At 38.8% G+C, this 26,108-nt stretch overlaps 1 protein-coding gene across 7 annotated transcripts in view; it reads right to left on the bottom strand.

The window, feature by feature from the left end:
• LOC122073829 (sister chromatid cohesion protein PDS5 homolog A) overlaps positions 1–26,108 on the bottom strand; it is an 87,974-nt gene that overhangs the window by 30,801 nt on the left and 31,065 nt on the right. For 6 of the 7 annotated variants that reach the window (XR_006138881.1, XR_006138882.1, XM_042638485.1 and 3 more), the window contains exons 13-17: positions 24,270–24,409; positions 19,584–19,710; positions 11,729–11,878; positions 11,580–11,648; positions 556–692 (exon numbers count right to left, since the gene is read on the bottom strand). Coding sequence is in view for 5 of the 7 variants with exons in the window: in XM_042638485.1 (XP_042494419.1) it covers positions 556–692; positions 11,580–11,648; positions 11,729–11,878; positions 19,584–19,710; positions 24,270–24,409 (623 nt within the window). In the remaining 2 variants the exon portion in view is untranslated. The remainder of the gene's footprint in view (positions 1–555; positions 693–11,579; positions 11,649–11,728; positions 11,879–19,583; positions 19,711–24,269; positions 24,410–26,108) is intronic. The other variant, XM_042638482.1, reaches the window with a different exon arrangement.

Here is a 26,108-nt window from a genome sequence, read left to right on the forward strand (position 1 = left end):
ATATGCAAGCAACAAGCAAAACAAATGGAGAAAGCAAATAGACACCAACCCTTGCAACAACTCCCCTACTACATCAGAAAAAGCACTAATGTACAAAGTGATCCATGCCCATTCAAGCCAACACCCCACATGGGCCTCCTGTCAAAGATGATAGTGCTCCTACCCTTCACTTATGTGGTTGTGGAAATGTCAATTCCTCCCTCCCCCTCTCTGCTGCCCCCAAGCAGGTTGGCAGGTAGAAGTAGCAGCACCAACATGACATACCCACTTACCCAGGGTTGATCATAGTTTTCATGGTGACAAGGCCATCCTAGGTGGTGGCCAGTCGCATTGATGCCTTGGAGCCTAGGCATCTTCGCGGAATTAAGTGACCCTTAACAAATTGTAGGTTTTGGTAATTTTTTTAACACTAGGAATAGTCACCTAGTGTTTACCATTGACCCAACAAATATTATGATTTCTAACTGCACTAATAATAACAAACAAATTGCTGAAATTGGAACACCAAGGGGATAAAATAGCCATCATAATTCACTTTTAATATAGAAATCATACCTTGGTATGGTACCATCTGCAATGCCACCCTCCTGTAGCATCTGTAACAGAATGTCCAATAATTCTCCAATTTGATGTCTGGCAAGAGTTCCTTGATGTGGCAAAAAGCACTTGACAAGTGTTTTAAGCCCATAAACCTGCACATTGCAGAACATCAGACCAGAAGCAGCCAGAACAACAACAACGTTTGAAGGACAACTTATATTCATAAGTGACATAAGAGCCTAAGAGTTGAACACTAAAATAATCAGTACAAATGGGTTTTACAAACGAATACATGGTCAGTTTGAGGTCCAAATTCCATCCTCGCCTTTCAGATGGGAACCAAATGATATTCTAGTAAAGTTTCCAAAGCTTCAAATTTTTGCATAGTCCAAAGGGCAGATGGGCTAAGATTCTTCCTGTTTCACGTTGCCATTATCTTCCTTAAAGCTCAAGGAGGTATGATTATATCATAGTTGTCAAGACCAGGCAACCCAAAGCTTTGGAGGTGTGCCTAGGCTACAACGCACCTGCCTAAGCATTGCCTAGGCACCCGCATAAGCATTGCTTAGGCACCCTAGGTGTGCAGTATATGACTATATTTATTAAAACATTGATAATTTTATATAATTATGACTTATATGTTGCATATGCAATATATAAGTCATATCAATGTAATATGATATAATTATGCTAATAATTACCTAATATGAGAAAAATCAACATATAATAAACTAAGGATAGGATAATATAAGCATATTTTACCAATATATATATATATAAGCATATTCATCACAGAAAAAATAAATAAACATAAACTCGTAAGTGTCAACAACGCTGATGTAAGGTTGAGCACACTAGGCAAATAACCCCAGTTGATTAAGCACTCCAAACCAAACTTATGAGATTAAGTTCAGATATGACCAACCAATAGAGTTAACCAAACCTGGAAAACAGGGATGAATAAAAGATAGTGGTACCATGGTTTGAGGAATCGGATCGGATAGGTTGGAATCGGATGCACCGGATCGTATCGGCTTTGACCGATCCCGATTCTTGGCCGATACCATATCGGTGGATCGCTACAGACAATTGGTAAAATGGTCAAAAAGTGGCTATAAATGTAAAACCAGGGGTATTTCTGTCCGATACAGGGCGATCCGGATTGGTATCGACCTTGACCGATCCCATTCTCGATATGAGTTCTCAAACCTTGAGCGGTACTCACTAAGGCTCAACTGAACCTCAAAGCCTGGTAGAAAGAGAGTTGTAACAGCCACAAGTCCAAATATGGTGATCAACAGGTCCTGTTACGGGCAGCAACAGGCAGTAGGAAAACCCTGACTGAATTAGGATTTCAGATTGGGAGAAACCTTGCAGCATCAGCACCTGCCTCCAAAGGCCCTATACTCCTGATCAAGGTTCGAAATCTCGTTTCGTTTCGGTATTTCAGTAGATTCATGACCACCGAAATTTCGGCAAGATTTCGGCCGAAACACCTTTTTTTTTTTTTTTTTTTTCCGGTTGGCTGTTTCGGTGGTCAAACAATGGTATTTTGACCTGAAATTTCAGGGATAAGCTAATTTAAGGTTAATAAACATAATAAGAACATAAAACTGCAAAAATATTAGAATATGATATTGTTTTAGAGTTGTACCTTTGGTTGACAGCAACCGTCGAACTGTTCTAAAAATTGTACATATTTCATTGCTAGAAGCCTAGAACAAGATGTAATATGGTAGTAAAACAAATAAATAATGCATTTAAGCCGTGATATACATCAACATTAATTAGCGAATATTTAGAGTATTAGAGTAGTATACTATGCGACGCTAATACTAAAGTCAAACACTGAACATGTAACTTAAATAACAGTACAACAGTAATCATAAATTCATAATGACTATGTAGGAGATACTATCTACTGGAAAGAACTATGACGGCCTGGCTGGATTCCATGCTCAGTACAAAATAATCGACGTGCATTTTCCTTTGACTGCGCCACAAATGCATGCCACGTCATAGTGTGAGAATAATCGAACGTAGTCCTCCACAGCTGCCAAAAAGACTGAGTCATCTACATACTGAAGGTAATCTATCTGAGGGTACGTATCACCACCATAATATGAAGAAGATGAACCCGCCACTGGGTTACTGTCAAATGATGGTTCCAGCAACGTGTACGGGTCTGGGACCACTAGGTATGAGAATAAAGTGTCCACAAAGCCACTACCATGTGACTGGGTCTAGGAGCCATAGTCAGTACTACTACTAGGAATGGATGAACCATATGTATGACCCATCCCAATGAATTGACCATAAGGTCCACATCCATCATACTGCGACCAAGTGCTCCCTCCAGTAAATGATGGGACATGCCATTGCCCACTCCCTCTACTCTCACTGTCCGGATGACTATTTCCTCCACTCAAACCCATTCCGCCAATAGAAGTAGATAGATTATCGATGTCCATACAATCTCGTTGCACTTCCCGAATCGGCGACTAGGCCCTCTACTGTAACCTGAACTCCTCCCTCCACCTGATGGATGTGCACCATGATCAGAATCTTGTGTGGCATACTCAAAGTGAGTCTCCCCAGTGAATGGCACCGGCTCCGGTTGTGGATCATCCTGCACATACTGCTCTTGAACTTCTTTAAATCTATCACCATCACCTCCCCTATCACCATCATCATCGTCATCACTGTCACTGTCGCCACCATCATCACCCTCCTCATCACCTCCCCCATCTCCATCTCCATCTCCATCTCCATCTCCATCACCACCACCACCATCACCACCACCATCACCATCATCACCATAACCATGTGTCTGAGTCTGGGTGTGGGTACAACCACCCGATGAAACGGACCAATCATCTTCGTCATCATCATCATCATCCCTACCAGGTGTAGGCTCAAATGGCCAAGGGGTCTGTTAATGTATCCTTCCATCCGATGCCATATAATCATCAACATTGACCGCCATCTATCACACTAGATATGGGTCCAGCCTACCTCTAGGCTGATCCATCAACGGCTCGCCTCTATCCCTCACCCAATCCACTAGGGGATCCTCATCATCTGAGTTGATCTAGAAAATAGCAGCAAGCTCGATCTGGCCCCTATCATTATCCTGACCCATGCGTATGTGTTGCATCCTCAGTCTCATAATGCACATACACCAAATCATTCAGACGTTGTGAACCTAATCGATTCCGCCTCTTCGAATGGATGAGTGAAAATGTGCTCCAATTTCTCACACAACCAGATGCAGAACATGTTTGAGAGAGTACTTTGATGGCAATCTTCCTCAATTCCGAAGACGAACCCCCATACAACACCCACCATTCAACTGCATTATAAGTTACAACAAGTGTACAAGATTATTTATGTTCCAAAACACAAAACTTTTAGTATAAGTAACATACTAAAATTTGGATTTCATACTAGGATCAGTATTCATACGACCCGAATATGCGGCGAGAGCCCCGAAGCTGCCTAATGCATCCTTGAATTCCTTCGTTTATAACAAATTTACAAATAGGACCCTAGTTAACAACCATTGTACTGAAATTTAGATTCCTACAGTATAATAGTAATAGTAGTAAAAAACCAACCTCAGTATTGGTTTTGGCTTGTAGATTGGGGCTTGATTATAACTTGGCAACCACCTGCTTCATTGCTTCTAGAAGATCCGATTCCAATGCAAGTCTCTTGCTGTACTAATACCTAGGGTTTAAATAGTATGCTGAAATGTGACAAAACATATTATTGTCAATGTGAAAGCAAATGCATTTTTATATCACATAAAAGAATGTCTTCAACTTTGCTTACCAGCCTTAGGAAACGGATGCAAAAGCTGGCAATCCCAACGGTCTTCTATTATCTCCACAAATTTCCTACTTCCACGTGGGTTGGCAGCATAGACATTTTCCTTCATCATTGCAATAGCAGCTCACAAGCTTAGCAACGTGGGTTTGAAAGCAGAATCCACCATCTTCAATACGCCAACAATTGGTGTCAAGATTTTAACCACTTTACCCAATTGTGTCCAAAACTCCTCTGATGAAATGGTTGCTTGTGCCTCCCTACCACCAGCTAATCATGCTTCCCTCTAACCAAACCACTCCCTAGATGCGAACATGGATCGAAGACCAACTTTTTGGATTCAAAACTCTAGAGTGCAATATAGTTGGTAGCAAATCTTGTGAGATCGGGCCTGACCAAGTCACCCCTGCACATCTCCCTCAATAGGTTCAATGAAAACCCATGATTATAGACAAATGTGCTCAATTGCCTAGCCTTTTCAACCACGGTCTGCACAATTTTAAGTTTTCCCATGTCCTTCAACATTAGGTCAATGCAATGTGCTACACAAGGAGTCCAAAAGAGTTGGAATCTAGGGTTGTTCATCATTTTAATTCCGGCCTTCTTGTAGTTATACATACAAAGCTGTCTTCTAAATTAGGAAACTAAAGCTGGAATTTTTTTTTTATTTGAAACAAAAATTAAGATTAATATTTACTAAAGCTGGAATTAAAACCTTCTAATTTGACTTCTAACTTGCTAACCAAGAAAGAAAAAATTCGAAACTAACTTGACACAATAATCGGAAACTAATCCTAGGCTATATGTTGTAATTCGATGGCTGCTGGAACTCCTCTCTTGAAGCTTCTTTCTTCTAAAATAAGGGACAGCTGGAGGGCCTTCTAGAAGCTCCTTTGAAGACAAAACTGGAGACCAAAAAACTGTTGCGCAATGGGAAGATAAAGTGCTGCTGAGGTGGACTGAAGGACAAGAATGATGGACAAGAATGATAACCAAATATTTGCCCAAACCTGGGGTGAGAATGGCCTGGTTTGATGGCTGCCTGGCCCCCAAAGGCGTGCTGTCTCCTTGGACCCAAGAAAGAGCCGAGATGCCTAGGCACCCTAGACCATGGATCATATGGACCACATGGTATAGATTAGCCCCTTGAGGCTAACATCACATTTCATAATGATTATGACCTCAATATCGATGTAGTATTTCTTATGAGAACAGAGCCTGAATCAGTACTAGGTCATAAGAAAGAAAAATAAGTTGAAGAGATGATGAAAGAAGGAGAGAGAACACAGCCAATGGTTTAAGTAATGGCAGAACACACAAATCGTGGGTGGGGGATTGTATTTATATTTGAATAAAATAAACAAATTACAATAGGACCACCGGACCACAACTAAGGATTGGACAATAAGTGACCTTACGCTTAAATAAGAAAGATGTAACACTAATACCCCTAAGATAAATGACACACTTTAACACTCCCCCCAAAGTTGAAGCATTGATATCAACAGGGATGTAAACAGATAATCGGATCCGTGTCCATATCCATTTAAAAGAATCTGTATTCAGAAAATCACTATCCTGAAACTATCTGAATTCATCCAGAAACTGATCAGGTGCAAATATGGTTACCTGATTTCCGACGGATTATTATCCGATTCGTTTAGCTACCTGATGGTAATAGATATATATCTGTAAAACGTAGAGAAGTCGAGAAGACAAGAAAAGGTGCTGAGCTCTCAACAATCCGTCATAGAAGATCCTAAGTTGTTGATGAGAGTTAGGAATCGAAAACCCTAGCCCTTCACCCCACTGCGACTAGAAACTCAGGTGACTCCAACAGCGGCGACAGGAGATTCCGGTGGCTGCAGCTCAGGTGACTCCAACAGCAGCCGCTTTCACTGACTCTGGTGACTGGTATCTTGCCATTTTTTTATTTCTTCTTCTCTTCTTCCCTGGACTCTGGCTTACAAAGTTGTCTGGCTTCCTGCAACTCTGCTCTTCCTTCATCTTCTTCCTGCGACTCAGGTTTTCTATTTTTTTCCCCCTCTTCTTCCGACTCTAGTTCTTCCTCTTCTTTGTAAGCTAGTTCTCTCTTGCTCTCTCTATCTTCTTGCTTGTTGTTTCTCCTTTGGGACACTTATACTTCAGTTTATCATTCACATTCCTGCAGGTTAAATTCAAACTTGGTGGTCTTGATTGTTTCTGCTGCAATTGGTGGTGTGACCTTTTTTTGTTTGTGTCAATGGGTTTGTATTCTCATTGACTCATAGCTGCTTCCATTGGATTTTTTGAATTATTTATGTGACAATTTCAAGGATCAATAACCAATAATCACACAAGAGGAAGAAGAGGGAGAAGAAGAAGAAAAGGAGAAAGAGAGAAGACGAGAATGCCAGAGATCTGTGTTGTGCCCTTGAAGTGCCATGATTTCAGATCTCGATTCATTAGTTCTTTTTATTATGTCGGCAGCTTGGCTCTCCTGCTGATGGCAATGCCAAAGGTGTTGAATCTGCTATTTTGTTGGAGTTTCTGGTTTTGATTCCAGCTTTTATTCATTTATTCTTTTCTTTTTTTTAATACATGATCATTCAGTGAAAAAAAGTAAATAAGGAAAGATTTTCCTTGTCAAACAAGAAGAATAATGTAGAAACCTACTCACACATAAACAGTGAATCTACCTAATTAGACAAGAGAAAAAGTAATATAAGGCCACCTAATCAGCTTCGACTAAGCCACGATAGGAGACAATCCCCCCCCATCATGGTACACATATCAGACCTTTGAACCCCCTGGTACAAAGGTCCATTCTCTACTCTTTAACAATCCTGAAATCTGTTTCTTTTTTCTTTTTCTTTTTCTTTTTTCTTTTTTTTTTGACTACGGGTATCCAGGCCTCCGGCCTGACTAGTCCCACGGGCCCATACTGACCCCACAACCGCATGGACTAGGTCATACCGGGGTTGAATGAGAACCATTCAACTTTCACTGAAAGTAGTGAAGAGCACTAAACACCCCCGTGTAAGTGGCCCCAGGGAGGTAAGAGGAGTCGAACTCAGAACCATTCAACATTCACTGAAATCTGTCTGTTTGCTTTAACCATTATTAAAATTTAAAAAGGCCCACTATGTATTTTAATTTCTTTAGATTGGACTAGGGTGTTGGAACTTTGAATTTTATTAGTGAAACTGTACAGGTATAACTTGTTTTGGCTCTGTATTTAGATTCTTTAAGAAATGTTTTGTTCTGATGTTGTCCTAGATAATGTCATGCTTGCTTATGAACCTATCATGAATGAATGAATTAAAGTCTGGTGTGTGCAATTTGTGGTCATTCAATTTTCTACAAATGCTTGTATTGTTTAATTGATGATTCGTTTTGGGAAACTTATATCGGTTTGATGTGAAAATATTTGTGATACAATTCATTGAGTCTATTAGTAATCACTTGTTCATTTAGTGTAATTAATGAAGGCCCGCCAGCCTGGTCCAAAGCTTCGGTCATTTCTTTGGTTGCTTTATGTTAAATTGATTTATCTTTTTTTAGTAATGTTTTTAGTTAGGTTTTATTTGATATATGTTGTTTGCTTTTGCTTTGTTGACATTTAATAGTTAATACTTGACAGCGACTTATTTTTAAATATGGATCAAGATCTTCATTGTAGTACTGCATCAGCTCCTACTCCTGGCAGAATTGATGCTGCCACTCCTACTAATGAGGGTACTAACCCAGATAGTATGATTGAGAAGAAAAAGGATGAGATGGAGAAACAGAAAAAGAACCAGAAAGGGAAGAAGAAATAAAGTTGTGTGGATGTAGAACCTCCGCAACTAAGCATCAGACAACTGCATCCAATGTTTGGAACGATTTGAAAGGGTACTTCATAGCATAGTTGTCAAGGCTGTGGAGGGATGCCTAAGTGCTTAGGTGACAAGGCACCCGCCTAGCAGTTGCCTAGGCAACCAAGGTGCTTAAGTGTTTTTCTTTATTTTCCTCTTTTCTAACATTATTTAGTATGCTACATATACCAAATCAATATTAGGCCACCCCAAGTTATCAAAAATCAACATTAGGCCACCTCAAGTCATCAAAAATCAATATTAGGCCACCTCAAGTCTTTAAAAAATCAACATTAAGATACATCAAGTCGTTAAAAACCAACATTTAGAAAAATGCTCTTATTCTATAATAAGTTTGACTAGCCAAATGATTTTCTTTTTACATGAGATCTTTTGTATTAGGTAGAGCATAAAATAACTTTTCAACAAATTCAAGATTGCTTAAATCTGAGTGATATTGACAAAAATTATGTTCCGGTTAAATTTATTTTAAAGTGCGTGAATGTTGTTAAAAATCGTTGGGATGAAAATAAAGTTATGGACATCAGAACAAAAGATTGTTTTACTGCTCTTTTGGTTTTTAGCAACGATTACTATGATGAGATTTTAATAGAATTTTTAGGTTTAGGAAAAACCACAACATTTGAAAGTTGAAAATCTCCTTCACAACAAAAAATCTAGTTTTTGTTCTTGAACTGGGGGGTTGATTGTTTATCCTTTCGGGATTTGATTTTTAACTATTTTTATTAGATTCAAATAGGGGGTGTTTTCTTATTTATGAATAATACCTAACATTTACTTAAATGATATTTGACAAAAATAAGTGTAAAAAACAAGTGCCAGACTAGCCAGGCCAACGCCACACACTACAACGACAATCGCCTTGACCACTACAAAACTGCCTGGACGCCAAGGCATCACATAGGCAACGCCTTCACAACTATGCTTAATGGGGATAACAGGGTGATAGCCACATGTAAACATTATAAAATGGTCTTTAATGGCGCAAGTTCCATAGGCACAACTCATTTAAATAACCATAGAAAAACTTATACTAGGACTCATAGAGATATCTGTCAATAACTTTTATCACTCTCAAATAGTACTACTGAGTGATAAAAGTTATTGATGATTGCCTTACCCAGAAGCATTTAACTATAATTATTGCCAAGCATGCTTATCCATTCAACATGGCTTGGCACAGATATTTTCAGATATAGCAAGTAATTTCAATGCCATGGTTAAACTTTACTCAAGAAATAAAGTGAGAAAAGATGGAATGAATGTCTTTGAAAAGAAAGAAAAATTATATGAAAATGTGAAAAAGTTGTCTTCTTGTGTTAGTTTCACTACAGATTTGTGGACAACAGAACATCAAAACCTTGGTTATTGTGAATTTGTGATCTTAAGTATCATTATATTGATGATGAATGGAACTTGAATTAGAAAATATTCTTCCTTGTAAGATGCTTCTAACCCTCGATACTGGGGAGGCTATTAATGAGCACATAAAAGTTCAACTATTAAGTTGGAATCTTGATAAGAAAAAATTTGCTCCATTGTACTGGATAATGCATCCACCAATGATGTATGATCAGTCATCTAAAGCAATGGATTGGTTGTAAAGGGGCTTTATTGTATGACTGTGAGATATTTCATGTGCGTTGTACTACACATATTTTAACTGTTATTGTTAAAGATGAGCTGGTAGATAAAAATACGGGATATGGTTAAGTGGATAAATGCATCAACATGTTTTAAGTCATGTTTTATGTTATTGGTTTCTATTAGGGGGATAATCAGTACTTGTGCAGTGAGTGATACAATCACAATCATGACCATAGTTAGTAAGTTTGGGAACGGATACATACGGCAATTAAACAGGCCATACGGAAATAATACTTTTAAGAAATTCGACGCAATAAAACACACGCGATAATGATACAGTACGTGTTTAATACGATTGCTATGTAAAAAACCGGGAGCAAAAATAAGGGTTTATTTTGGTATTAAGAATGAACTAAAACTGGTTGTTTACAACTAAATTCTAATATCCCATGCTCTCATGAACACCTAAATCCAATCTAGCTTTCCAATTGGGGATCATTTCTCAATTTTTTTTTGTTTTACATCTAATATTGACAGGGATCATATCTATCACAGCCAATGTTGATAGGTGATCCATCAACCACTTTCTGTCATAGTAAATAATAGCATATATTTGTCAAAATAATAATAATAGCATGTGGATAATCATTTAACAAATTAAAATATCATCACTGATATTATCTTATTAGACAAGAAAATTCACAGCGGATCCGTATTCTAAAACCAGAATAAGATCGCGTATAGGTCCATTCAGATATTCAATAATTCAATCGTAATAACCAACGGTAGATTCGTAATTAAGGTAAGATTTTAAATTGGGTGGCAAAATTATAATTAAGTAGACTTAATAGGCTAATGGATAGGAACAAGAGGGTGGACATATAAAGTTCTTGATTAATAGATTTAGTATAAGCTTGAAATGAAGTTAAATAAAAGATATAAGGTAACAAAAGAGAGAGGGAGGGGTAATATGGAAAGAGGGGTTAGAATTAATAAAATAAGGAAGAAGCGTGTCATCCACATTTTTCTCAAAATCAAGAAACCTACGGAAAGGGAGAAGTGTCATTTTGACTTTGGGGTTGAGTTTTTTTTTTGTTCTCAAACTAAACGTATTAATAAGAATAAAACGCGCGTATAATATGTGTACCTATAGAATGTGCGTATAATATGGATTTTTTTGGATTGATACGCCAAATTATGACTTTTTGATTGAAACATTCGGATACGACAAAAATCCACATATTATACGCGAATTTACTAACTATGATCACGACAACCGTGACTCTTTATTGCTCTCTATTCTACCTCTCTACCTTTTGCAGGTATTGTTTCCTTAGGTGTTTGGTATTGTTACTTATTTATTTGTTTCACTTACTTTATCCATATGTAACAGTTATGTGGCACATGGAGAATACCTATATAAAAGAATGCATACATGTAGATGCCAACATATAAGAAATGAAAGGACTCCTCAAAATATTCTGCGAAGGCCAACAGAGAGATTATTAAACAAAATAAGATTGAAAAATATTTTTCATGGACAAGGGATGTGTATTCAACTATACCCTTTAAAGGCACCTGTAACTCACACAAGGATCAGGAGACAGAAAAGCTTTGTATATGAAGCTGGAAGATTTAATCAACAGTAAAAAATTATTTTGGGTGCTAACTAACAGTATTTGGTAAAGAGTTAACCAATAAGAAATGCAGGTAAGCACCCAATTACCCAAACAATGTTTAGTACGGCCATTTTTTCATCATATTTACCTTAAGTTTGCAAGAGGTGCTGCACCCAGAATCCTCGTCTAATGAATGCATGTAATCTAATGACTGCAGCTATATATAACAGTTTTTAAAAGTCAATAAAGCATAGGAAAAATTAATCTTCACAACAAAGTAAGATAATTAAAACTCACATTGGAATCATGAAAAAATTTCTCAACTATATACTGTACAATATCTTTATCCATGGTCTCAAATGCTGATACAGAATATTGTGCAATACAGCCCAAAGATTGCAGGACAGTTGCAATATTTTTCCCAGAATGAAGAAAATCCACAAGTTTCTGGCCATGCAAACAGAAACAAAATACACACAATGTTATTTATCAGAGCAATTGATAATAACAAGATAAGTACAAAAATGAGATGAAAGAAGTTCAGGCAAAGTCTGCAAATACACACTGAAGAAAACTACAGAACTTCACACAAAAGTAACATTTCCACTGTGCTTTTTCTTTCTTTTATGAATTGAGAAAGTCGTTCAGTATTTAGTTGTCAGGGTGAAAATGGGTTGACAACCCAACGTCTGTGGCATGAACCTTAAAAGAATTTATGAACTTAATGAGCTGGAATTGTCAAAATAAAAAGGATTAGATTAAATAAAAGCCAGTTGATGTAGATCGAGCTGCCAAAAGGTGAGTTCAATGCCAGCCCAATTCCAGTTCAGATCTTGTTCAGTTTCAGCCATCGAACCAACCTTATTTTTATCCAATCAGGTCAGCCAACCTGCTGTTACTGTTAACGCAGGTACTGTTCACCGTACCTTGGGGTACAATATTGACAGCTGTCTTGGATAAGATGCTGCCAGCACTTGTTAGGATATTAGATATTAATTTCTAATTTTATTTCTTTGTTTTGTCTTAGCAAGCAAGCTTTGTAACTTAGGAAGACTTGTTCCCTTTATTAGTTAGTACTTGTTTTCCTATTTGGCTAGCTTAGTCGTCAAGTAAGTTAGTAGTTTCCTTTTTACATGTAAGGCAAAGTATTTAGAAGTTATTTCTTAAGTCAGTTTAGGAGGTTAGAATCAGTCCATTAGTTTCCTTTTTTGTAATGCCTTTGGGTTCAAGCAATGTAAGGCTATTTAAAGTCCATCAATTATAATGAAAAGATAGATTTGAGTTAAACGAAAAATAGATGGCTTGTGTTGTTGTGTTGTGGGATGTAGTTGGGTGAGATGCCTAAACCTGAGGGGTGAGATGTCCAAAACCTATCCTTCTTCATCCTCCTCCTCAACCCTCATCGATTCTCGTTCTTTTCTTTATTTTCCTCATTATTTGATTTATGTGAGAGAGTGTTGAGTGATCATTACAAGATTGTTTAAAGTTCAAAAGCCTCATCAAAAGACCAGTTTGAAGGCTATTCAACTGTCTGCTTGGAGAGCCTTATCCAACTGTCTTCCCACACAACGCATCCCTGTCACCTCGGCTTGCTGCCTCTACTGGAATAGGACTGAAGATTTTGACCATCTCTTCTTCCATTGCCTCTTTTCCTCCTTGATCTAGAAAAGACTCCTTGCTTTTTGCTGGCCTAGCCGCCGCCTTCCCCTTCCCTTTCTCCTTCTGAGAGAATGGATCTGGGTTGACATAACCTTTGCTAGCGACTCTATCTGCGACACTGTTGGAAAGCTTGCCTTTTGTGACACGATCAACCATATTTGAATGGAGCATAATCTTCGAAGATGGATTACCAAATCTACATCCTTTGATATGATTTAGAATGCCATCTTCTTCGATATGAGCTCCAAGCTTGCCTCCTCCCCCATAAACCTGTAAGGGACACCCCAAGGAGCAGGCTCACTATTGTTGCCTGGGGTCTGCCCATTTCCTTATTGCATACCCCTTCACCCCTTAGGTTGCTTGTTTGGGCTCACTAGCCTTCCCCCATCTCTCCCCTAGGGGCTGTATATTCTTCTCTCTTGTTTTAATCTATTAATTCATAAAATAAAAAAAAGGCCTGTAGCTGCTGCTATTGCAGAACTCCATAGAGTTTCCTATTTAATTCTTTGAGCATAACTTCCCAACCGCCCATCAATTGAGGCTCATCTGTTGAAGATAGTTGGGCATCATACAAGGAACCTTTGCTCCAAATTTGAGGTTCATCGGAGACTGAAATCTCAAGATATCAAAAGTTGCCAAAAGTTTCTTCATTCATGTCGACAGCATATCTCTCAATTCAGCCATCAGAAATTGATTAAATTTTGGTGGTTCGTTTCTTCATATAGGATCTCCATTCGATCCAAAATTCAGCTCCATCAGAGTTAAGGTTTGCGAGTAATTGAAATCTTCTCTATTCAGCCAGATTTTTTTGATCCTACCTGGGATTAGGTCCATGTGATCTAATCTTACACCACCAGTATCCATAAATAACATATCTACATTGCAGTACATAAACATAATTATATTTGCCCGTGCACAGAAATTAGAGAGCAAGACTACAAACTCCAAAGAGTAAAGGTAAGTTTGAGCAGCACAATGTACATCAAGATTTACTCCATGTTGGACAGGAGCAAGAAGGTACCAACTAAAAGCACCAATTGTGCAGCATGCATAAAATTTGAATAGCAAGGTAATACAAAAACGGAAAACCTTAAACAGAGCTCCAGTAACAGAGATCTATAAACAAACAATTACAATTAAAGGCAACAAACATTGGTAGTATTGTTAGAATTGTTTTGAGTCTCTAAATATGGATGCATGTAACCATCGATTCTTAAAGATGAATGGAAGAATTTTTTTTATAGTTGCTCTTCCAGGCCACAGATTGAGTGAATGATCTCATCTATTTCCTTGTCTTTGTACTGTTTCAAGCTCCAAACTCAGGTGTGAACTTTCCTTTTTTACTTTTATTTCCTTCTGTTCTCTCTTTCTTCCCTTAATCTCTTCTTCCTTCTAGTCAAGACAGTACCCCTGTTTGCTGGACCAATTCCAGATTGCTATCTTGATTTATCTTCTCTATTGAATTTTGGAATTAATACTGCACACATCATTCTTTCTTAGTTTCTGTCCTTACTATTATTTTCGTCATCGGCTTATAGGCTGTTTATATAACATGCTCTATTTTTCTTGTTATCCCCGCAACTGGCCATTGCAGCACCTAAAGTCTGCCAAAAATATAGTTTTCTCTGTACCTTGTTAAAAGGCCTATGCAACTATGCAAGTCAGTCTCTAGTCCTCCAGATGCAAACTCCATTAGATGGATTAGCAGCAGGTATTAAGGTACAAAAATGAGGTTGAATACGAGGATCTGGTTAGAGCTTTGCTAATAGGGAGACGATGTGGCAGGTACATATGCCAAGACAATCAAAGAATAGTAAAACTACCTGAAGGATTTGCTCAAGACTTCAGCTAACAGGCCTACGCCTAAGAAGGAAGAAAAGAAAGTTGAGCCATGAAAGGTAGAGGAAAAGAATCCAGGGGTCTCCAAGCGTAATGAGTGGCTGAAAAACATTGTGTTGCAATTACGGCAAGAAAGGTCACTTCAGCAGTAAAATTCCCAATAAGACCATCCTCTAACTATAATTGAGGATCCTTATCCTTCTGATCCAAATGATGACACCGATTATGGTCATCATGATGAGGTTGAAACCAACTCAGGTAGTCTCACTTCCTTCCCCAATGGACTAGTAGAGAAGACCCCTTTTTTCAATATAAGAGAACATATTGCATGATAAGGACTTGGCTGCCTCATATATTGATTGATAAGCCTCGACGACGACCTTTCTCTCCTCCTCCAGTTATAGCTCAATCTAGTTTTCTTTTTAATGCCTCCAAAGCTGGGTTAGATATGGGTGCTGGCCCTCCATGCTTACGTTGCTCAATTTGATTAATTTCATCAAATATACATAAAAACAGCCCATTTATCATTTGTACAACATATACATATCAAATATTTCGAGTATAAAATACAAACAAATACATTTAATTCTCCAAAATCCTCTATTCTGCTCAATTGATCTTTCCTCTGTAGCAAGCCACATCTAATCTATGAACTAAAGGGAATTAGCTCAGTAAGATGAAACATGACACAATCACACATAGAAAAATAATACATATACATATATTGTCATACTTTTCTCATACATTCATAAAAAATATCTTTCATAACATGCTAAATTCTCTAGTCCATATCACCTCACCAGGTGGTTTATTGACCTGTCTCAACTCCTCTCCCTTTTCTTGCTCTTGCGCTCAAAGGATCTGGTTAGTATCTTGACCTGGAGTCTCATCTCCATGTTTCTTGGCAAACAAGAAACTATGCTTAAAACTTCTTTTCATGAACTGTAAATTGTGTTTTAAAACTACTTTTCCGCCAAGAACTGTAGTGGGGTGAGTTAAAGGGAATTAGCTCAGTAAAATGGAACATGACATAATCACACATAGAACAATAATACATATACTTATATTGTCATACTTTTCTCATACATTCATAAGAACATCTTTCGTAACATGCAAAAATCTCGTCCATATCACCTCACTGAGTAGTTTATTGACCTGTCTCAACTCCTCTCCTTTTTCTTGCTCTTGAACTCAAAGGATCTGAGTAGTATCTTGACCTGGGGTCTCATCTCCATGCTTCTTAGTGGACATGAAACTATACTTAAAACCCCTTTTCATGAACTACAAATTATGCTTTAAAACTACTTTTCATACATGAAAATACATACATATTATGTAGAATCTCATGCATATCAGATGAATCATGGAATAGTCCACTTACACTGGAGTATAGCTACCAGTACACAAACCTTCTCAACTCTTTGCTTCACTACTTCCCATCTCTGGGTTTCCCCCTCTCTGTCTCTCTTCATTCTCTCTCGATCTCTCTTTTCCTTCTCCTTTCTATTCTCACTTTTCTTTCTTCCTTTCCTTTCTTTTCTTTCTTTACCCTCCTTCCTTATAGCCGAGAGAGAGGTCTCTGTCTCTCTTCATTCTCTCTCTCTCTCTCTCTCTCTCTCTCTCTCTCTCTCTCTCTCTCTCTCTTTTGTTCCTCTCACATTACGTGAACGTTTCCGCCTCTCTCTTCTCTTCTTTTCTTTTTTCATTTGTCTCTTAGCTAATAAGTGGGGGACAGTTAGGTCCCAACCCAACTTTCTTCTCTCCTGTACGTGAAGTAACTCCCCCTCCCCCCTTTCTTCTTCTTTCTTCTTTTTTCTTTTTGCTCTTCTTGTCTCTGGTCAATAAATGAGACATGTGAGGGATAGGTGAGTCCACCCCATCTTCCACATTTTCTCTCTGTCTCTTGGGGAAATTAAATGGGGCTAATTTTGGGGGTGGGGTATTACATTATTACTCATGGAGTTCAATTCGACTGTCTTCCCCGAGATATGCCACAACACATGGAGATTAATATAAAGGCATCTTCGACCTAACTCGACAGATTCAAGTTCTTTTAAGGGTGAGAGAGCTGATGCAGTTGCAAGACTGGCCAATCTGGGGACACAGACCGAGAGGAATCAAGTCCAAAACTGGCTTTGGGTTCAGCATGGAATAGTTAGGGAGTTATCCTTTTTATTTGGGGTTATTTAATCAATTTATATTTATTCCTCTGAAGCAGTCGTAGCTCGTAGGAGAGCAAGTTAGTTTGATTTTATTTTTAGCACAGTTTAAAATTGTGATTAGTATTGTTTTCAGTATTCATATTTGGCTACATGTAACCATCGATTCTTAGAGCTGAATGAAAGAATGTTTTTTGGTTGCGGGTTCGAGGTCCCATCTCCTTCCTTTGTCTTGGTATTGTTTCATGCTCCAAACTCAGGTGTGAACCTTCCTTTTTTTTTTTACCTCTTCTATTTCCTTCTGATCTTTCTCTTTTCTTCCCTTTATTTCTTCTTCTTTCTAGTCCAGGCGGTATACCTGTTTTCTGAACCAATTCTAGATTGCCATCTTGATTCATGTCTTATCTATTGAAATAATGTATTAATACTGTTGCCATCATTCTCTCATAATTTCTGTCATTAACCTATTATTATCTTCATCAGTTTATAGGCTGTTTATATAACCTGCTCTGTTTTTCTTGTTTCTTCTGCAACTGGCCATCGCACCCCCTAAAGACTGCTTAAAATATAGTATTCTACTGTGAACCTTTTTGAAAGGCCTAGGTGAGTCTGGTTCCACGTGCCTGTTTGAGGATTTGTGAGGTTGAAGAATACTTGGTCTTCTTATTTGCAACCGAAGAGAAAATTAAAAGTACATACCAAATGGGTCATCCAATTCCAGAGCTCTTTATATTTCGTCCCCACCATAGTTGTCACGGTGCCTCGGCGAAGCAAGGCGGTTGAGGGGGAAAAATTCAAGGCGTCATCAAGGCAACTAAGGTGACGGTCCAGGCAAAGCCACTAGACGCCTAGGCGTCGCCAAGGCTATGATCCTCAAGTCTACGTTTTAATTTAAGAAAAGCCACTAGATGAATTAATTTATTCTGTCATCACAGATTCTGTTTTACTTTCTTAAAAAGGGCCCTTTGTTTTATTGTCACCGTCAGAAGCCAGCTTCACCAGACGATGACCATCCTCCCACACTACCTTCTCCAGTGTCTGATCCTATGTTTGGAGATTCTACTCTCACTGTTGCCTGATGAATTACCTATTGCTCTTCATAAAGGTATTGGTTCTTGCACTTAGAAGTCCATAGTTGTTTATCCTAATGATAAATTTGTTTCCATTTCACATCTTCCTCCTTCACTTCATGGCTTTGCTTCGTTGTTGTCTACTCTATTTGTTCCTACTATCAACTGTGATGCATTATCTGACCCAGGTTGGAGGCAGATGCTCTTCTTTCTAGTCAAACATTAACTCTGGTTGATCTACCTCCAGTTAAAGAGCTTGTGTGATTGGGTTTATACTATCAAGTGCAACCATGTGGCTCTGTTGAATGGCTTAAAGCCCAACTGGTGGCCAAAGTTACCCAAACCAATGGTGTGGAACTATCGATTATTTTGAGAAATTTTCTGGGATACTTATTTCCTAAGTTGTTATCTTGACTTGCCTCTATATTTACTTGACATCAAAAATGTTGCTTGAAGAAGTGTATATAGAGCAACCTACAAGGTATATTGCACAAAGAGAGAACACATAAAAAGTATATAAACTACACAAGGCTATTTATAGCCTGAAACAGTCACTCGCGAGGTTGGTTTGAAGTCCAATAAAGTTGTCACTGGTTGTGGATTAAAATGTTGCTCTGATTTTTGTGTGTTTGTATATCGTCGGAATTCAAAGGTGGTTGTATTAGTTGTTTATGTTGATGATATAATTGCCTCCGGCAATGACTTGTCTGCCATTGATGAGGTCAAGTCCTACTTATATTCTTACACAAACACTTTTAGATAAAAGATTTGGGGATTCTCGAATATTTTATTGGCAATGAAGTTGTTCGAAGCAAGAAGGGTGATTGCTTGTGTCAGAGGAAATATGTTCTTAAACTTGTGTCTGAGACCAGTATGTTAGGTTGTAAACCAGTTGATAACCCCATCGATCCTCATATGAAACTTGGAGTGGGCGATGACACTGAGTTTTTCAACAAACATCAGTATAGGAGACTAGTTCACAAACTTGTATATCTTACTATCACCAGGTCCACTAATATGCAGCGTGGCGTATCCTGAAGTACCTCAAAGGTGCTCTAGGGAAAGGGCTTGTTTATCATCATCAATATCACATTGATATTGCTGGTAATTCTGAAGCTGACTCGTTAGGTGCTGATGTTAATCATAGGTCTACTACTGCTACTATACATTTGTTGGTGGCAACCCCTCCCTCCGTCCCTCCCTCATACATTTTCTTAAACCTTACCACTTACGTAAAAAATAGCCATGACTACAAAACTAGTTCCTAAGTGCACCTTTATGAGCTTCAAGAATATGAGAGATTCAGCATATCAACAAAGCCACAATTTCATGAATTGGAACAGATCAAACTTCGAACCATGTTGAAAAGATTTGTATCAGAAATTCAAATGATGCCCGTTTTACAGCAGTTGAATTAAAGGATACCTTGCATAATTCCGAGAAAACACAATTATCAGAAGCACTAGTTAATGCAGCAATTGCAGAGACAGCAGCTTTTGACAGCACACGAGTTCCCTCCAAGCATACCCTCTCGAGGAAAGGATAAATATCACTACAAGAATGGAATGTCAACAACTGCATTAAAAACTTTGATGAAAGAACACACACACAGATACAGAGAGAGAGAGAGAGGAGAAAACAATTATGGTCATATGCTCAAATCATGACTATCTCAGAAAACCCATATAAAACCTGATGTCAACCGCTTCAAATTTCATGCAAATCGATCACCAACAGTATGCACTATACCTAGGAAAGAACAGCAAAGGTTTCATACAATAAACCAACAAACACAAACTAAGGATTATTTGAAGATCTATGGGTATGGAATTTTAATTCTTTAGGTATTATCTGTAATGGGCTGATTTTTTTTGTTTTTTTATATAAATACAAATTTATTACCAAGAAAGGGAAAGAATATACAAGCCAAAAGGGGCAAACCCCGGTGTGGGGGGGAGAAACAAACACTAGCCAAGAGATGTTACCATTTCTTCCATGATGACCCAAGGGAAGAGGAGGAAGAGCATACGAAATATCAGCTAGAGAGATGGGGAATGGAGGAGGGGACCAAACACCATCCATAATGATGGAGGCAACGGTGGCAGACCAACTCAAACCCGATGAGTAAATGGTCCTGAGGCTAACCACAAAGAGGAGAACACTAAGGGGTACCAAGGGTCAAGCCAAAGGGAAGTCAAGAAGCCCTTAAAAATGGAGTAGGAGATGGCCTCAAGAGCCTTAGATCTGGTTCTGATGATTTTGTGCCAGACCCAAGAGGAATCGGAAGCAGGAGAGAGAATCTAAAGGGAGTCATTTTTTAGGGGGGAAGAATAGACCAAAGAAACCAAGATACTTTTGTGTTTGGATGCAGTCTTCTAGATTGCTCGAGGATTCCAACAATGTTTACCTCTTTGTTTCTTCTCAGGCCCAACCCTCCCTCAGATTTTTGGGGAGACAAACAGAGGCCCATCTTAGAGGGTGGAGGAACTTGAAAGAATCTACCCTTTTCCAAAGGAAAGAGCAGAGAAGGGACTTAACTGCTTTGATGGTGGATTTAGGAAGAATGAAGACACCAGACCAATACAAGTAAATGGATTGGAGCACGGATCTGGCAAGTTCAAGACGACTAGCATGGGACAGGAGTTTGCCTTTCCATAGCTGGAGCCTTTTCCTCATGAGGTCAAGCATGGGGGTGCAATGGTGAGCAATGAGCCTAGCGGTGATGAGAGGCAATCCAAGGTATTTGGCCAGAAGAGAAGCGAGGGAAAAGCCACTGAGCTCAAGAACACGAGCTTTAGAAGGTTCAGAGACTTAAGAGAGGAAATGCCGGGATTTAGGAGATTGATATGGAGCCCTAATAGGATTTTCAAATAGATGGAGGGAGGACAAACATGATGAGGGAAATGGACTAAGGCTCCACCTTAGAGAAGATCATAAGGTCATCTGCAAAAGCTAGATGATTGAGAGGGAGGATTTGCATTTTGGGTTGGGGAAAATAAGGTGAAGGTCAGTGGAAGATTGGATGGATCTAGATAGCACCTCGAGGGATAGGGAGAAGAGAAAAGGGGATAAAGGGCAGCCTTGCCTGATCCCCACCAAAGAGGGGAAGTGGCAAACAAGGCTGCTGCAGGCAAGGACAGAGAAGCAGAGGGGAGATGCAGGGGTAGATCTAGTGAACAAAAAAATGGGGAAAAGACATCTAAAGAAAGACTCTGGAGATGAAATATCATTTGGAGTCAAAAGTTTTATGAAAGTCAATCTTAAGAAGGGCAACTGGGGAGTGGGATTTTCTATCAAATCCTCTGACAATCTCATGGCACAAGATGATGTTATCAATGACGCTTCTTCCTATTATAAAAGCATACTGGTTTGCACTAACCAGGGAGTCAACCACCGATTGAATCCTGATTATAAGGATTTTGGCAATGACTTGTATAGGAGATTGCAAAAAGAAATAGGTTTGAAGTCAGGCATAGAGTAAGCTCCCTCAATCTTAGGATGAGGCCGAGGAAAGTGTGATTAACCCCTTTGATTTGATTGGGGTCGTAGAAGAAGCTTCTAATGGCACAAATGAGATCAGACATAATGATATCCCAAGAGGAAGAGAAAAAGTCCATCCTAAGGCCATCAGGACCAAGAGCTTTATTGGCTTTGTGGGAGAGGACGGCAGCCAGGATCTCAACGTTGAAGGAGATGGGGAAGGAAGGAGGTGGTCAAGGATGACTTTGTTAAGCAAGCCCCTGGGAAAGGGGGTCAAGGGAGGTAGGGGATGGAGGTTGGAAAAGCTTTAGAAAAGTAAGAGACGACCTCGGATTTGATGTCCTCAGGGTTTAGAAGGGTGAACCCATAGCCGGAGGTGAGCAAAGTAATGGAGTTAAAATTTGCTCTAGCTTTCAGGGATCTGTGGAAGTAAGCCAAGTTAGAATCACCAAGCAGTGCAGAGTATGTTTCAGAAATAGCAAATAAGTTCCTGAAATTAGGAACTTCAAGAACTGTCAATCTAAGGGTCAGATCAGAAGCAAATTTGGACTGTATGTTCCCTATGAAATGAGGAACAAACCATCCAAACCTCAGTCCAATCCAAGGGTTAGATGTCCCTAGGAGGAGTCTCCTACTTGAAGCAGGAATGCACGCAAAACAAGGGTACTGACAGGTGCATAAACAGAAACCAAAAAACAACAACAACATAGCACTATTAATGTAGTAGTAGCTTACAAAAGACTAACCCCCACAATGTATAACCCCAACAATACAACTTAAAAGAGATCTTAGAACAAGGGAACAACTATAGCAAACAACCCTTACAATAAATAAGCAACCCACAAGAAACACACCCCAAAAGAGACAATCAGCCAGGAGAGAAAGTCTCCTGCGCAGGGTAAAAAAGGGGATGGGGCAGCTGCTGCTGTGAAGCTCAGAATGAGCTGAAAATTGGATCGATGGTAGTCGCTAAGGAGGGGACAAAAACCTAAAAAGATGAGGAACTTTTGACGGAGGGATAAGGAGTTACTTACTTTCTTGATTTCAGGCTGAGGAGAGTGAAACAAGAGAAGTTCCTCATGAACAGGGCTGATTCCTTTGCTATTTTCTGCGAAGCTCAGAATGAGCTGAAAATAGCCAAGGAGGGGACAAAAACCTAAAAAAAAGAGGAACTTGTGACGGAGGGATAAGGAGTTACTTTCTTGATTTCAGGCTGAGGAGAGAGAAACAAGAGAAGTTCCTCATGAATAGGGCTGATTCCTTAACCGTGCTCTGATGGGGAACAGTCCTGCTGGATGACTTTCTAAGCAGGTCACAGAATGGGGCAGCAATGGGGATCGATTAACTTCAGTACAAGGAAGTTCTTAGCTGGCCAATTCTGTCATGAATGCTTTAACAGGTCTGAACTTGTAATAACAGTAACAGAAAATAGCAAAGGAAACAAAGTGATTAAACCAAGAAGAAACAAGGGAAGTGGGAGAGGAGGTGGCTATCTCAGCCTGGGCTTCTCACCCACAGCTATCCCAGCTGCTGTAAGCAAATAATTGCAATTCTTCTTTATTCAAATCTGAGCAATAGCAGCACATAGGCTCCTCTATTTAAAGAGGGCAGAATTACAATCATAATAAGACTAGGAGCTAGTTTCCAAATAGGACTAGACACTCCTACTACAACTAGGAATTCAAAATAGAACTAGGACTAAGACTTCTAACTCCAACATGAAGTAGGACTACTTAAATTAATAGTCCATAAGGGACTTTACAACCAATGGGCCTAATGGGCCTTTATTGAAATTAAAAACACTTAATAAACCAAAGAAATCGATGGGCCCACTGGGCCCTTATTTAATGATTATTTAAGTGGGGGGGCAATAAGGGTCCTTTGGGCTGGGCTTCTTCCTACGATAGCCTAGCCCATAATATGGATCTACATCAACTATCCCAACTAAATGGGGTCGGCTACATAGATCTTTGCTTTCCAATCAGCTCTATTCGAAGTCATGCGTGGTAGAAGGCCTATGCTACACGTCTTTCCTCACCACCTCTCCTAGTCTAATTTTAGGTCTACCCCTAACTGTTTTCTCTCTTTCAATCTGAATCATATCACTCCTCCGAACTGGAGCATCAGAAGGACTCCATTGAACATGGCCATGCCATCTCAAACGAGTCACGTGTAGCATATCATGGATCCAAGTTACTCCCAATTCAGCTCTAATGTGGTCATTCCTTACTTTGTCCTTCCTAGCTTAGCCACACATCCATCTCAAAATCCTCATCTCCACAAACACTTAGTTTATCTATTTCCCGCTTCTTAGCTGCCCATCATTCCACCCAATACACACACAAACAGCAACCAAACTGAAATAAAAATATCTCAGATTCTTCCCAAAGATTTATGAAATCCTAAGTAATCCCACAGAAAATAAGAGAACAAATTAGATTAATAGGGGATGTACTTACTTGTAATTGTAGGGAAGAAGAAGGGGATATGATCAGATTTCCCACCTGATCTACACCAGAATCCCTTCAGTCGACCTCAGAGTCCCAGCAAGGGGTTGTTGTCTCTCACAGTTCACAGTTCACAGTAGCCAAAGCTAAAGAATTTCTAATAAATAAATAGAAACTGGCTCACCTGAGTCTGATAGAAACATGAGGACCAGCCTTTGCTAAGATCTGAAGCAGTTTTTCATTGAAAGGGCCATCTTCTTCCAACAACCTCTGGAACAGCTCTTCTGATCCTCTCAGTAGGGATGGGAAAGCATTTATAATAGTCTATTTCAGGTAACAAGGACGAAGTAAGAGCACAGATGACAAATGTACTTGTTCAGAAGCGGCTTATTAAAATATGGATATCTACTTCCAATATTTAACATGCAGGTTCCATAACAGCATGATGATTAGTCATAAAACTTGTAACAAACCCACTGAAAACTAATATAGCTGTTAAAAAAAAAAAAAAAGTATCTGTAAATACTTCAGTAATCTTTGAACACTGAAACACATGTACATATATAAACTACAAAAATAATATTATTGTTACCTTGAAATACTTACAATATTGTAAACTAGTTAATATTTTCCTAGTAAACTAACCTATATCTGTTCCATTTTGATCCTTTTCGTTTTTTTTTGGTAGAACATTTTGATCCTTTTTCAAGTCCAGAGAAAATAGTCAGTTATTATTGCTCAATAGGATATAGCTTAACCTTTTTTTTTCCTAATGATTCAGAATTTAAGGAAATGGGAAAAGTCTCCATGTGCTATACGGTGACCCACATGAGCAATACAGCCATTAGTAATGAAAATTAAGACACCTCAGATCAAGTTCTGGAAGCAGTTAACCCTTTGAAGTCTCTACTTATTAAAACCCAAAAAGAACTTCTTCAAAACCCTTGAGGCTACTCAAAGGTTCACTGAGCACTTAATAATCAAGAACTATCATGTTATAATCATATATGTTATGCTATGCGTAACTTCACCAACTCAAGTTACTGGACCTAAGTCACTCTTTCACATGTAAGTGAGCAGCCAAAACAGACGCTGTATAAAGGAGTAGCAAGTCAATATTGTAAGCTATGTCAGGCTTCTAACTTCTCAGTTAGAAGTTAGAACCCCTATTTCATGTATAATATGCCGCTCCATCCTTGCCTCAATAATCGTTGAGAATGGTAAACCTATGGGCAAATTTCAGTCGAAATGACTGAGATTACATGAAAAATTTTAGTTTTGTCGAAACAGAATGCAGGTGAACTCACTAAGTATGCAGAATTCGACCAAAATTTCAGTTTCAACTCGATTTCAGTGGAAAAGATATTAGACAAAGCACATGAATGCACTGTTCCAATAGAAATGGGTCGATATCAAATCGGTCAAGGCGTCGCCTGGCCGTCCAGGTGCCTTGGTAGCCTTAATTGCCTAGACAGATGCCTTGGAGACCTTGGTTGCCTGCTGGCTTTACCTTGCGTATAAGCCCCCTCAGCCTTGGAGTCAAGGGTAAAAAATCTGACTTCGTGAGTTTCCAGTGAATTTTTTTGTTAGAAGGGAAAAATTCCAAAAATTCCCATATTTGGTATTTTTTTTGGCCAAACCACCTACATTTCTTGGTATAACTGTATAACTATGTGTTAGGGACAGCTAGACGCATCAACAGCAACAATTTGTTGGATATGAGAAAAATTTGTACAAGAGTTAAACTTAGAGGTCTAACCTTTTTCCCCATAGGTTAAGAGCCTTCCCAGAACTCTGTGGTACTGACATGGAGTTGGAGGAATGGTTTCTTAGGGGCGTTTTAATCTTGGTTGAACACTTGTACTATTAACATGTAGACAATGTGTAATACTAAATGATTTTTATTCATTTCTAATGCACATTTTTGTTATTTTTAATGAATTTTGTGTGGTCTAATGCTATATATTTTAAAAAGTATACAGCAAGGTATGGCATACAATACCAGCCTAGGATACAAAACCAA

This window comes from Macadamia integrifolia, chromosome 3 (genome assembly GCF_013358625.1).
Source record: "Macadamia integrifolia cultivar HAES 741 chromosome 3, SCU_Mint_v3, whole genome shotgun sequence".
NCBI classification, from domain to species: Eukaryota; Viridiplantae; Streptophyta; class Magnoliopsida; order Proteales; family Proteaceae; genus Macadamia; species Macadamia integrifolia.